The 15,346-nt window shown below is 40.0% G+C and overlaps 1 protein-coding gene across 7 annotated transcripts in view; it reads right to left on the reverse strand.

Annotated features, from left to right (window-relative positions):
• Nucleotides 1-8,595: 8,595 nt before the first annotated feature.
• The window catches only part of Rufy3 (RUN and FYVE domain containing 3), a 96,103-nt gene continuing 89,352 nt past the window's right edge, over nt 8,596-15,346 (reverse strand). For 2 of the 7 annotated variants that reach the window (XM_029561725.1, XM_029561727.1), the window contains exons 16-19: nt 14,776-14,817; nt 13,655-13,682; nt 12,284-12,352; nt 8,596-10,092 (exon numbers count right to left, since the gene is read on the reverse strand). In XM_029561725.1, coding sequence (XP_029417585.1) covers nt 9,949-10,092; nt 12,284-12,352; nt 13,655-13,682; nt 14,776-14,817 — 283 coding nt within the window. In that variant the 3' untranslated portion in view covers nt 8,596-9,948. The other 5 variants (XM_008829336.3, XM_008829319.3, XR_003848890.1 and 2 more) reach the window with 4 other exon arrangements.

Consider the following 15,346-nt stretch of genomic DNA (forward strand, 5'->3'; position numbering starts at 1 on the left):
TTGCCTCAGCCTTCTGAGTGCTGGGATTTCAGGTGTGTGCTACCACACCTGGTCAATGATTTAATTCTTCTATTGCTCCAATTACAGTTTCTGGGTTTTGTATCAGAATTGGGGGATCTCAATGCAGTGATTCTGAAAGCACTTGGTAAGGCATGAAGTTGTGTAAATACCACAGTAAACTAATGTGGATGGACTCAGTGTCCAAGGATCATCGAGATGCATTTTTTAAAAACTTCTTTTAGTATTTTATTTATTATTATTATTATTACTATTATTATTTTTGGTCTTTTTGAGACAGTCTCCCTGTAGCCCCAGCTGGCCAGGAACTCACTATGTAGACCAGGCTGGCCTTGAACTCACAGAGTTCTACCTGCCTCTGCCTCCCAAGTGCTGGGATTAAAGGCATGAGCCACCACGCCTGGCCCTATTACTATGTTTTTGTTTTTGTTTTTGGTTTTATTTTTTGGTCTTTTTGAGACAGGGTCTTCCTGTAGCCCCAGCTGTCCTGGATTCACTATGGAGACCAGGCTGGCCTCGAACTCAGATATCCGCCTGTCTCTGCCTCCCGAGTGCTGGGATTAAAGGCGTGCGCCACCACGCCCGGCTTTATTATGTTTTTAAACAGAGCATAGGGTAGGGCTTTGTTTACAGAAGAATGGGTGCCCCACATTTATGGCTGTGCCATAAAATCCACACTCAAATACAGATCCTGTGACAACTGCACAAAATGCACAAAACGGTGAGAGAGGTGCCTCTTGGTGTTCCTTTGCTCACCAAGATGCATTTAAGAAGCTTAATTTGATGGAAAGTTTGCCTGGAAGGGATTAGGCCCTGGGTTTCATCTCCAGGAGTGAGCAGATGACAGCAATGGTAATCTGAAGCCTACAGGCTAAAGGTATATTCAAAGATGTGTAATCCCAACATATATCTGGTTGTAACTGAAATAACTTTACCCTTTGCGATCTGACAAGTGGCAGACACTGAGATGAAAGATCAAGATTTAGAGACAAGTAGTCAAGTTCTGATAGGCTAGCTATTGTTCCATTCATTCTTCAAGAAAGCCAGTTAAAGAATACAGGTGATATTTTCATGGTAACATTTAATCTGCTCTAATTTATAAGAATGTCATATTTGTGTCTGACCATGTAATTTAATAAATCATGCTTCAGGTCAGGAAGCAGTGTCCCCAAGTTGTAAGGCTTTGCTGCTTTCTGGAGACCTGCAGGACTTTTCTGTTCTTCTTGCCCATTGGAGGCCTGACTTGCCTCTTTGTCATTTTCTTAATTATTAACTCTTAGGGCTGTGATACACTTAGCAATGCTTACAATGGCTTGCTGGTTTTGATTTTAAACTATTTTTACATTTCAAAATAATAAGCTGTCTGATTTTGTGCCTTTTATTCTATGTGTAGAAATTGCTTGTTGGAGACCTGGTGTCTGATTTGGTATATTAACTGAGATGCAAATGTATTACTTCTGTGTTAACAAAACAGTCTGTATTCAGGAATGTTGAGAAGGAAGTAAAGACCTCCATAGTTGACAATCCTCAAACTGGTAAATGTCTAACAATCATTAAGATTTGACCTGGGAGAACATTTGAAAAGAATTTTTAATGTAAATCAAAACAAGGTAATTTACTCCTGAAACACAGTTCTCTAAAAGCAGGCAGTGAAAGGGAGTGTTCTATTTTTTGGTGAGCAAAGATAAAATGAGGCTATAATGGACAGTGGACCTGCGGACTACTTTATCATCACCAGGCCATCCCTAGAATCTTTGCATAGAAAATTTGATTAATGAATGAATCTTCTCATAGTTTTACATCTGCTTATCAATTCTGAAAAATCCTTAGGTCTTATTTGCAAATCAACTGCATGAAGGGAATTTTAAGTCAGGTTCTAGTAAGTAGAACTGTAGTTTGACTATATGAAGCCACTTTTTTTTTTTGTAAATACCATCAGAAATTTTTTTTAACTTAAAAAAAACTTTATTGAGTGCATATAAGGTGTTTTGATCAAATCCATGCCCACTCCCTCCCCTCCAACTCTTCCCATATCTCCCCATCACTTTTTCTTGACAACTTCCTGTTTTCTATTTAAAAAAAAATTTTTTTTTGGTCTTTCTGAGACAGGGTCTCCCTGTAGCCCTAGCTGGCCTGGATTCGCTATGGAGACCAGGCTGGCCTCAAACTCACAGAGATCTGCCTGCCTCTGCCTCCTGAGTGCTGGGATTAAAGGCGTGCACCACCACGCCTGGCTTATTTTTTTTTTTTTTAATTTTACTTGTTATTTTATGTGTATGAGTGTATTGTCTGCATGTGTATAAGTGCACCTGTGTCATGCAATGCCCGAGGAGGTCAGAAGAGGTGTCAGATCCCCTGGAACTGGAGCTACAGATGATTGTCAACCACATGTAGGTGCTGGGAATCAAACCCAGGTCCTCTGCAGGAGCAGTCCGTGCTCTTAACTGCTGCGGCATTTCTCCAGCCCCTTTCTTTTTTTAATGGGGCTTTTTGTTACTCTAACATTACCCCCTCTGAAGAGGTAACCCTAAAATCTTTTAGGGATAAGAGCTCCCAAATACCATCTGAAATTTTATATCATTTCTTCTTGAACTTGATTTACATTCCACTTTTCCCAAAGAATTTTATCTTCATGGAATTCTCTTATGTTTGACATCACTCCTTGATCACCCTATCATACTCACTACAACAGAAATATGTATATAAACTGAAATTATAAACAACTGGCCTGGCAAGATATGCTCACTGGTGCAATAGTGGCACAATACTTTCTGATTGGACTTAAGGTCTGCTTCACGAGATGAGCCCATATCTGGTACCTTTATCAGACCTAGGAGCTTGTGGCTAGACAGGGCAGCCATAGTGGAGAACCTATTATTCTACTCAATGGTTATTAAACTTTTAAAAAATTTTTTATTATTTTTATGTGTATGCGTGTATTGCCTGGATGTAGGTACGTGCACCCATGCTGTGCAATGCCCACGGAAGTCAGAAGAGGCTGTCAGATCCCCTGGGACTAGAGTTATAGAGAGCTGCCATGTGGGTGCTGGGACTTGAACCCGGGTCTTCTGTAAGAACAACCAGTGTTCTTAACTGCTGAGCCATCTCTCCAGCCTCCCTAAACTGACTCTTAGTGGCTTATTGTTATACCCATAGGTTAGTGTATCTCTCAACTCTCACCAGAGACACTTGCAGCAGATGGCAGTAACAAAGAAACCCATGACTGGTCAACTTGCAGAGAATGAGAGACTGGAGTGCTTAGCCCTGAATGGGACACCTCTATCACACCCTCCCTGTAAAGGCTCAGGGATCACTGCAGAATATGGGGTGGAAAAATTCTAAGAAGCAGAGGTAGTGGATGACTACAAGGAAACTTCCAGAGAGCTGGGTAGTTATACATAGGAACTCACAGAAGTTGTGACAGTATGCACCAAGACCTATGTAAGAGCCAGATAAACCCCCAGCATGGAGGAGAGAGGGTGGGCACAAAGCCCCAACTCTAGCTGAGGAACTATTGACAACGGATAGCTGCTGGAAGAGGGAAAGCATCACATTTTGTGTGTGCCTGTGGGTGCACGTACATGCCTGTGAAAGGCAGAAGACATTGTCCTGTTTTATTATGCCACTTTATTCCCATGAGATTGGATCTCACTGATCCTGGAGCTTCCTGTTTTGGCTGTCCTGGCTGGTCAGCAAGCCCAGAGATCCCCCTGTCTGTACCCTACAGTGTTAGGGTTACAGGCATCTGGACAGCCATGTCCGGCGTTTTGTGTGAGTGCTGGAATGAGAATTCAGGTCCTCATGCTTGAGCAGTGAGCACTGTTAACTCAGGGGGCCATCTCCCCTGGTTCACCACTTTTTTATTTGAATGAACTTTAATTGTGGAGTAGTTTTAGTAGATACAACAAATATTACAAAAATAGGATTCCTTTACCAACCCATTTTACCCATTAACATCTTACCATTATCATGATCCATTTTTCACAACTAAAGAATTCTTAGTACATTACTGTTAACTTTCACATTTCAAAAATTCTTTTATTTTTCCTAATATCCTTTTCATTCTAGGATCTCACCTTACAATTTGGTGATATGTCTCTGTATCTCAGATGTTTTTGACCTCAGATTTTCAGCATTTTTTTTTTTTTTTTTGGTCTTTTTGAGACAGGGTCTCCTGTGGCTCCAGCTGTCCTGGAACTCACTATGTAGACCAGGCTGGCCTTGAACTCACAGAGAACCGCCTGCCTCTCCCTCCCAAGCGCTGGGACTACAGGCGTGTGCCACCTCCCCCGGCTCAGCCTTTTTTTTATGGCCTTGACAATTCAGGGAGTATTTGTCAGTTCCTTATCTTATAGTGTTTCAAACAGGATTTTGCTCCAAACATTTGCTTCTGTATAGTTTGAAGTTTCTTTCCCCACAAAGACCACAAGGTCATTCTCATTCTTATCAAGCGCATGTTACCAATATGATATCACTGATAATGCATTTTTTTTGAGACAGGGTCTCCCTGTAGCCCCAGCTGGCCTGGAACTTGCTATGTAGACCAGGCTGGCCTTGAACTCAGAGATCCATCTGCTTCTGCCTCCCCAGTGCTGAGATTACAGGCGTGCGCCACCATGCCCAGCTGATAATGTATATTTTTATTATTTGGTTAAGACAGAATTTTCTGGGTTGGTATAAAGTTATTCCCTCCCCACTTTTCTATATTATCTTTTGAAGCAATTTGCTAAGCCCTGTGTGCCACCGCCTCAAAGGGAGCATGTGTATAATTGGAATTTTTCTGTAGAGGTATGCCACCTCTTTTATATCAATGTCTTTTTATCAATATGGATTTGGGGGCCTTTATGCTTGGAGGTATGATCTTACACTTTAAATTTAGTTTACTTACATCAGTTACTTTGCTGCTCACAATGTTTCTTCAGGCATTCTGAGTTCTTTCAGTTTTTTGTCTGTAGTGCAATTCTTAACATTTAGGCACTAAAAGATACCACAAACCTGGAATCAGCCATTTTTCCAGGGAGCTGTCTGGTTCCTTTACTTGGAAGATGGTGTTGGGAAACAAGATGCTAGCGAGATCTTGGGTGTGACATTTCATTGAGGTTTGATCTGCACTTCTCCATTACTGATGATGAGCTTCACATGCTTATTGGACGTGCAGTTCATATGCACATGAGGATGGTGAGCATGTCTTTTCAAGTAGGTTGCTTCATTTTCTTCATGTTTTGAAATATGTATTCTAGCTATCACTTATGAAATGACTTGCAAATATTTTCTATTTCTTGGGTCACTTTTCACTTTGCTCAGTGTCTTTGGATACACAAGTGGTTTTGGGTTTTGTTTTTCAGACAGTCTCCCTGTGTCACTCAGGCTGTGCTTTACTTCAAAATCCTTTGCCTTCACCATGCCCAGCTTAATGACATATGAGTTTTTATTTTTGCTGGTCTAATATTTTTTTGTTTTGGTTTGTTGCCTATGCCTTTGTCATGTCTAGGAAATCATTACCAAGTCCTATGTCCAGAAGCTTTTCCTTTTCTTAAGTTTTTCTAGCTTTTACATTTAGGTTTTGGTCCATTTCAAGCTTTGCCTATAAGAGTCCAGCTTCATTTCTGTGCCTGTGGATGTCTGATTGTCCCAACACAATTTGTTGAAAAGAGTGGTGTTGGTACTCTTGTCAAAAATAATTTGACCTTCCAGGGCTGGAGAGATGGCTCAGCAGTTTAAGAACATTTGCTGTTCTTCCAGAGGATCCAGGTTCAATTCCCAGCACCAACATGGCATCTAATAAGTGTCCATAACTCCAGGTCCAAGGGATCCAATGCCCTCTTCTGGCCTCTGCAGGGCATTGCATGCATATGGTGCACTTAACATACAGGCAGGTAAAACACTCATACACATAAAATAATAAAAATAATATTAAAAAAATAATTTGACTTTGGGGCAGGAGAGATGGCTCAGTGGTAAGAGCATTTGCTGTTCTTGCAGAGGACGTGGGTTTAGTTCCCAACACTCACGTGGTGGCTAATAATCACCCTTAACTCCAGGTCTGGAGATCTGCTGCTCTCTTCTGGCCTTCATGGGCATAGCATGCACACATGGGCATAGCATGCACATGGTGCGATTGAGTATGTGTAGGCAAAACACAAAAATAAAGAAAAAAATAATTTGACCTTCTATTTGAAGGCTTATTTTCAGGCTATGTTTTATGCTCTTCATGTTTAATGCTATGTTTTATACTGATTTGGTTACTATAGTTCTGTAGTAAGCCTTGAAATCAGGTGTGTGAGCATCAAATTTGTACTATAACAGGGTTGACTAGGGAGTCCCTTGAAACTCTGTCTGCATGGATTTTAGGAAGGAATTTTTTCTATTTGTGTGGAAAATTTGGAGTTTTCATGGGGATTGCTTTTGTTTGAAGGGGTCTTCCTATGTATAGTAGGGTGGCCTCGAACTTATGAACATCCTTCCTTGGCCTGTAAATGCTCAATTATAGGCCTGGATCCTGTAGATGTTGTGATGGTGATGTTTTCTAATCTATGAAAATGATTCTTTTAATTTCATATGGGACATTTTATGGGTTTTACTGTGTAAATTTTTTGCCTCTGGTTAATCTCACTTTCATTTGGTTGATGCTGTTGTTAATGTTGGGACATACAATTACTTTCTAAAAATTATGTGTATGAATGTTTTGCCTGCAAATGCACCATGTGCATGCAGTGCCTGTGGAGGCCAGAAGAGAGCATCAGATCCACTGGAACTAAAATTACAGATGATTGTTAGCCTCCATGTGGGTGCTCTGCAGCAAGTGCTCTTAATCACTGAACCATCTCTCCAGCCTTGGGGAATACTTTTTTTTTTCTTTCAATTTTAAAATGAGTTATTTTTTTAAGTTCCATATAGTAGACACTTTCCAAGATAATGCTGCTTACGTTTTTCCCAGGTAAAGTTCTTTAACACTTCAGAATCTCCGTACTCAACACGACACACAATGCTGTGGTTGTACGTTGCATTGAAATCCATTTTCTTGATCACGATATACAGTTTGGTTCCAGGATCCTGAGAAATTGTTTTATTGATGTCATTTAATACAGTTCCATATTCCCACCAGGAGAGGTGAGGCTGGGGAAAACCTCCAGTGGTTGAGCACATTATCCTTTTAATGTCAGGAAATGGCTCTTCAAGTTCAGTTTTGACTGGGACAGGGAAGTCTGCTGAAGTAAAGTGTAAAAGACCCATCAGCAGCACAAAGAGATGCCGGTGCCTGAGACAACACTTGTGTAGTGGTGTTTCCCATCTCAGTGGGTGATCCATAGCTTCAGATGCTTTGGATAGATGTTAAAAGTCAGAATTTTAGAGCCAAGGGGCCTGGGCATCTCAGAGGCTCGCAAAAGGGACAGAACAGGCAGTAGAGAAGTGACAATGGTACACACCAAGCAGAGGCTAGACAACTCAACTGCTCCACAGAGATGGGATAGTCTTTGGGTATCCAAAAATTGTGTTTCACAACGTGCTGAAGAAAATGCCTTTTTTTCTTGGGGAATAATATTTAAAAAATTTTTTTTTTTATTTTATGTGTATGCATGTATTGCCTCCATGTAGGTCAGTGCACCCATGTCGTGCAATGCCTGTGGAGGTCAGAAGAGGCTGTTGGATCCCCTGGGACTGGAGTTACAGATAGTTGTTAGCTGCCATGTGGGTGCTGGGATTCAAACCCGGGTCTTCTGCAACAATAACCAGTGCTCTTACCTGCTGAGCCATCTCTCCAGCCCCAGGAATACAATTTTTGAGGATAATGACATCTAAATATTCATGGATTGGGCCCTTGCTTTTGGGTACAAGGGTGATAGCCATAAATCTTTGGGACTTTTTTTTCTAAATTTTCATTCATTCATTCATTCATTCATTCATTCATTCATTCATTCACTCTTTCATTCATGTATGAGTGTATTGCCTGCATGTATGCTGAGTGTACCCGTGCTGTGCAATGCCATGGAGGTCAGAAGAGGGTGTCAGAGTACCCTGGAACTTGAGTTAAGGACGGTTCATAGCCGCCATATGGGTGCTGGGAATTGAACCCGGGTCCTCTGCAAGAGCAGTCAGTGCTCTTAACCGCTAAGCCATCTCTCCAACCCCATGTCTTGGTTTTAAAAGGGCTAAATTACTAGGCGTGGTGGCATACCCCTTTAATCCCAGCACACAGGAAGCAGAGGTAGGTGGATCTCTGTGAGATGGAGGCCAGCCTAGTCTACATAGTGAGTTCCAGATTAGCTAGGGCTATAGGGAGGCCCTGTCTCAAAAAGATTTTTTTTTTTAAAAAAAGGCTAAGTAACAGTAATACTAAGTGATTACTTTCCTGACACTCTGTTATGAGCTGTCTCTTTAATTCAAAACTAATTTTAACTTTTGATAATTAGGATAATATCTATTTTGTTCATTTTTGTGCCCCTCATATACAGTGCCGAAAACGGCTAGCTCATGTAGGTGATCAAACAAAAAGACAAACAAAACCTATCACCTGCCCCCCAAAAACCAAAGGTTCACAAATGAGAGATGATTTTTAAAAAAGACAACCAATAAAGTAGGTCAGAATTACTAATTTATTTTGCTCTAATACTCTAAACTTTAGCTTCAACAACAGGCTAGACCTCTGAGTTGTTACTGTTTCTCAGGCTGTAACCCTTTTCAGGAGACAGAATTTAACATTGTTCATCATTTTAATATGGTTCCAGAATGCTTCTACCCCAGAATTCCAAAGCAGCCATAGACTCATGTCTTCCTAGGAATCAGACAATCCAGACATACAACATAACCATAGTAGTTACACCATTTCTTTTCTTCCCTTGCTCCATGCACTCCCCACTTTTCCACAGGGCTTTGTTATGAAGAATGTTTAAGTACTGCCTTTTCTAAGAAACCTGCCTACCAATTCTGGTTGGTGGCTTGGAATCAGGAATTCCTTATTGAAGGGATGATTTACAAATATTGAGCTGTTCTCAGCCATTAACAAATTGGAACCACTGTGGTGTGTATCTGGCTTAGCTTTAATCTTCCTATTTGCAAGACAAACCCTATCTTTAAAATTTCTTACTATCCTTTATGACTTGAGAGGGAGGGACTGGACAAGACAGATGGCTTGCCTTGTGGTAGAATTCTGAAAAGGGCAGATATTGACTTTTGAAGGCATTACATGGAAAAACAACAGATGTTCTTTTTCACATAATGAAAACACTTGTCAGCTAAGACCAAAAAAATTCTGGTCTTGAAATTATAATGTATTACAATATGGTTATCAATACATTCAGAGTTTATGTTACTCTTTTAACTTTTTTCCCCTGAGATTGGGTTCACAGTTTGGTAGACTTTAAAGAGGTAGGTAATGGGAGCGAAGAGGAAACATGTTTTATATCTAGCAGCATCTGGGAAAATAGGTAGTATTTGTTATTTTACCTCAGCATTCATATTCCTCCCTTAAGGCTGCAAATGTAATTTCTTTTTTTTTCTTTCTTTGGTGGTGGTAGTGGTAGGGATAGAAACTGGGACCCCACCGCTTGCTAGGCAAGTGCTTCACCACTGAGCTCCAACCCAGCTTCTTTTTTTCCCTTATCTGTTCAGACACGCTCCTATCAACCTGAGTATTACCATGTCATAAAAATACACAGCCCAAACATACACTATATAAGCTCTTCAAATTGGGCTTGTTTAGACTTTGAAGAGAAAGTCTCAACTTTTTATTTATAAACTCATTAGGAAAAATGAGCAAACTTTCCAGCACCCCCAACCAATGCCTTTTTCCCATGGAATTGGTTTACTTAAATCATTCCTACCAACTCTGTGGTTGATTTCTAAGAACTGGAGTTCCAGGAGGTCTTGACATCTAACACATGTAGAGAAAGCCCCAGAATGAACAGTTGGCCTGGGTCTTGGCCTCCAGTCTTAGAATGGGCTGGTAGAATACTGCTTCATCAGCCGCTTGTGACAGGGACTGCAAACTTGTTCAGTCTTGATACTTGAAGGAAGAGGCAGTTCATTTGTTGTACAGGCATTACAGAAGGTTCCTTTGCAGTTCTTACACACGCTCTACAAGAAGGAGGTTAGGAGGGTAACAGAAGAACAAAAGGGCAAAGGGCACATAAGGACAAAAACGGCAAAATATGGTAACTGCTCAATGAGTAATCAAGTACTGAAGATTGTCTGCTATGTGCCATATGGCACTGGACCAGACATGGAGGTGCAGTCTAATTATCAGATCTAGATGAAGCAGCAGTGGTAATTTTACAGAATAAGAAAAGAAGAGCCAACAGAGTATTCAGTCTTACTTTTGATTTTAACAGTCACTTTTGAGAGGGCTAATTCTAAATACTAGCATTTATCTAAGCATACTTCAATTAAAGCAGTAAGCTAGCACTGGTTTGGAGAACCTGAAGCTTAAAACATGCTATCAAGTGAAAATAAAATTCCTAGCTCACTCATGCAGATCAGGCTGGCCTGGATCTCAGAGATCTTCCTGCTTCTGCCTTCAGGAGGGCTACAATGTGCCACCATGCTTGACTTTTTTTTCTCCCTTGAGACATGGTTTCATTATGTAGTCCAGAATGGCCTTTGAATTTGAAATCCTCCTGCCTCAGTCTCCTGAGTGCTGGGATTGATTATAGGCATATAATTGTCATTTTATTCAAAAGCCTGTGTCTTTTCCTTTAAAGTTAATTTGCATGGCTTAGAAGAGGACTGAATTCATTTAGCAGTTTCTTCTGTTTTAGAACATATTTGTGCATTTCCAGCTCTATAAAGGTAGTTCACCTGTTACCTGGTCCTGCTGATATAAGGCTAGATCATACAGTAATTTTGTTTGTTAGAATTCAGCACGATCCCTCTGATTCAGGGCAACAAATCTTACTCTGGGCTAGTTTAATCTCATTAATATTTTTCTGAACTAAAACAGTAGAAACCAGAGGGAGATTCCATTAGCAGACTCTTGAGATGAAAACTCATCTAGAGCTGACTCTTTAGTGTTCCTGGGCAATGGTGGGAAGGTGAGGATAGAGAAGGGGAATCTAAATACTATCAAACTATGCTGTATGAAAACTGCAAAAATTCAATAAAAAATTAAAACCAATTTAACTTAAAAAAAAAAGAATTCAGCATGATCAAAAATGATGATGTAGTATAGGATAGACTCCAGAATTTGGCCACATCTCCTCTATTTCCTCAAGCTCTTGTTTGTTAACACTCACTTGTACATAACATTTCCTGAGCATCTATGAACTGGGCACCATATTTGATGCTGGAGGATAATATTAACAAGTTCCAGTTAAGAGCACTAGTTCTTTCTGAATGGGTCCTTCACGTTGCCTATTCTACAGTAACGAACTGGGAAGGTGCTCAGACGAGGCCTGCGGGAAAAACAAAGATTCTAGTGGGGTTCTGAGCACACTGCAGTCCTGAAGGAACATGAGCCAAAGATTAGATGCCAACCATCATCTGCTACTTTAATGATGAGTAACTTTGGAAATACACTTAACATCAGTGTCAACGTTTGTCTATCAGGTGATGGCACATAATGTTCACAAGAACAGTGACAATCAACTTTGTTATCACTGTCTAGCACATGGAATGTGCTCCACAATATAGAGCTGGGATACAGATCAGTGTAGAGCACATGCCTAGCATGTGCTAGGTGCTGGATTCCATTCCCAGAACAACAAAAAGCAAAACACAGTATGAAGCCAGGCATGGTGGTGCACACCTGTAATTCCAGTACTTGGGAGGCTAGGGCAGAAGGGTCACAAGTTTAATAATGGCCTGGGCTAAACAGCCAGTTTCAGGCCATTCTGGGCTACACAGTGAGGCTTTGTCTCAAAAACAAAACAAGGGCCAATAAGATGGCTCTGAAAGGCTCTATGATACCTGAGTTTGATCCCTGGAGAGAACCTACTCCTGAAAGTTGTCCTCTGATCTCCACAGGTACACCATGACATGTACCTGTCATCCCTCCCCAGCTAAAAAGTTAAAAACTAAATAATAGGCTCTCAACAAATACAGTACTTATAAATTTATATTTGCATATTCATTTCACATTATATATGTACTTATTTATTTCTTTTAAAGGGTAAGTCTGGATAAACGCTTATTCCCTTGGCTGTCTACCCCACTCCTGGCACTGTGGGAGGACATGCTATGCTCTGCACAGCGAAGTCCCAGTTATTCTTGAAAAGGGGTTAGAAATTCAGTGACATACTTATTAGGAATGTGCTCATTTCCCGCCACTTACTTTTGTTAGGTCGCCGCCATCCTGGCACAGCTGACATGCCGGTGGCTTTTCAGAGAGCACTAGCTGATCCTAAATAACACAGTAAGCCAATTAGTTTCCCTTAGCACCAGAAACATGAATGCTTTCTAAACTGGTAAAACTACAGACTGAAGAATCAAATTACATCCTATCATCTTAACTCTGAAAAACCTGTAATTATCCTTCTAGCTCATTTAATTTTTATAATAAAATGAGTTTATAAAAAGAAAATGCATACATGGCCCTATCATTCATGTCTCATCCCTCCACTGAGCTACTAAGGCATTAGGCTTCATTTTGTATCTTAAAAGATGGCAGGTGACCCAGGCATAGTAGTGCTTGTCTTTCTCACTGGGCTGTCAAACTATTATATTTTAAGTTGCTTTACAACCATTTCTCTGGATTGAAGGTAAAAAGGTATGTTAAAAAGTGATCAAACAGGCTAGAGAGATTGCTCAGTGGTTAGGGGCAATGGTGGCTCTTGCAGAGGACTCCCGTTCAGCTCCCAGCACTCACATGGCAGCTTACAACCAACCTTAACCCTAGTTCCAGGGGATCCAATGCCCTCTTCTGGCCTCCACAGGCATTGCACGACACAGGTACACTTACATACATGCAGGCAAAACACTCATACACAAAGTAAAAATAAACCCCCAAACAATTTTCAGTGATCAAAAAGTATTTGTTCTCTCCATTTTAGGTAAAGAAAAATGAGAGGTAAAGTGAGCTCTGTTAGGTGTCATAGTGTATGAAAAACAATTTCAAGTAAGAAATGGGGACTATTGTTTACTTAGTAAATTACTCTAAGCTATGCTACTGTCTCATCCCTGAATTACATTATGGTTACCATTTACAAACAGACTGAGTTATAATTTATCTCTCTCTCTCTTTTTTAATATTTTATTTATTATTTTTATTTTATGTGTATGAGTGTTATACCTGCATGTAGGTAAGTGCACCTGTGTTGTGCAATGCCCATGGAGGACAGAAGAGGCCGTTGGATCCCCTGGAACTGGAGTTATGGACCACCGTTAGCTGCCATGTGGGTGCTGCGATTTGAACTCAGGTCTTCTGCAAGAACAGTCAGTGTTCTTAACCACTAAGCCATCTGTCCAGCCCCTATCTTTTTTATTTTTACTGGCAAGAACATTATTAGCATTTGTGTTTTCCAATACATCACTGTTTTCCAATATGTCAGTGTTTCAGGAAATAGAGTTTTAGATTATTAAAAGGATGTTACCAGAGGACTATACCCATTTGTCTTTCTCCTATGCTACCCTGCTTATGGGCTAACCATACCACACTAACTTTGTGATGTTATACAAAATGTTTTAAAATAGGAGGCTCAGTTACCTGTTCATCTACAGGATGAGACTGCAGCCTATAATGGAGAAATACAAACAGTAACAAATAGCAACTAACTCTGTTTTCATTTATGCCATCTCAAGAAATGCTCAGAAGATACTTTGTCAAACAAGCAATACTACTGTTCTTTTACATTGGTGGGAACAACATAATTATTAATCCTAACATCAAAGAGTCTGGAAATTTTGGTTGTTTAAAAAAATATGACCCTTAATATATATTATATCCATCAACAGATATATTTGGAGTTATATTTTACCTACATAGACACAGACAATGACACTTATTTTATAGTATGTTGAATTCCAATGGCTCATTAACCATATATATTTTAAAAGTTTTATTATGTCTGACAGTGTGGAAATCTATCCACTATCATATGTCATTATAACTCCTCTCCCACATACTCCACTTTAGGAAATCAAGACAAGGGAAATCAGACTGTCATATGAAAATCCATTCAGATTGAATTCTCTCTTCACAAGATTAGCAAAGTGACCACTTCTGTTTTGATCAAAATGTACCAGGCTACATTGGTTCCTACTGTTCTCACAGTGGACCAGACAAAGACTCTATGGTGACCAAAGCTTTGAAAGTGTCTTGGACCATTTGTGTACTCTGTGGTTGCAGCTCTGGCTGAGATAGGTCCCAGAGGATGCCATGATGTCACATAAGAATATCGGACATGATAGTAGAGTCAACTTGGTATGCAACCTTGCCTCTGCACACCTCAGTTTTTTCAGCTGTAAAGCAGGAAGGTGGTGATTATATTTTTGTAATGACAATTAAATCTGTAAGGAGATAATGATTTCACCTACTTTCTAAGCTGCAGAGCACAACAAACTATCTTTTATTCTATGAACTTAGATCAGAACTTGGCATTTAATAGATATTACTGATTATTCTAGTAAATGACTTGATTTTAGCTTAAAAGGCATTAAGATGGTTAATTCTGGATCTATAATGTCAGATGGACTAGAGTATAAGGGCAGTGCTAGATTAAGCCATGTTCTTTGGGAGTAAAATTAAAGACTTTGGAATCATTCTGACTTTGGAGGCAGTGAAGGGATATTTATACTAATCACAGGCTGATTTTTAATCATCCTTACCATTGAGCTGTGTGGTTTACTTCTCCAGCACCAACCCTTGCCCTAGAGAGAGCAAAGATGACACACTACCCCATTCTTAAGGGACAGATGTTCCAAGTGAACATTATATCACTCTCTTAAAACCCTCTTTGGGCACCTTTCCTCATCACTAATCCTGACACCCTTTAAAAATGTTTTTATTTTTAGGGCACTTTGAAGTTTGTCATGAAACTGACAGAAAGTACAGACTTCCCATAGACTCCTGCACCCCTCATTCTTCCCCAGTCATCCAAAGCTGCTCCATAGTATTTGTTTCATGGATCAACCTATGCTGACTCATCACCCATAGTCAATAACTTAGTGTTCATTTTAGGGTTCTGCACTGTATAGGTTTAGAAAAATGTGTAATGGCAAGAACTTACAACTGAATCATATAGTTTTGTTGCCCCAAAGATTTGCCTACTTATTCCAACTCTTGCCAGTGTTTTTTTTTTTTTTTTTTTTTTAATTTTCCCCACTGTCTGCATAGTTTTTTTCTAGAATGTCATATAGTCGGACCTTTGTTTTTTATACAGTAGCATTATGTAGTGTT

Source organism: Nannospalax galili, unplaced genomic scaffold (assembly GCF_000622305.1).
Source record: "Nannospalax galili isolate Female #2095 unplaced genomic scaffold, S.galili_v1.0 scaffold50, whole genome shotgun sequence".
In the NCBI taxonomy this organism is placed as follows: domain Eukaryota; kingdom Metazoa; phylum Chordata; class Mammalia; order Rodentia; family Spalacidae; genus Nannospalax; species Nannospalax galili.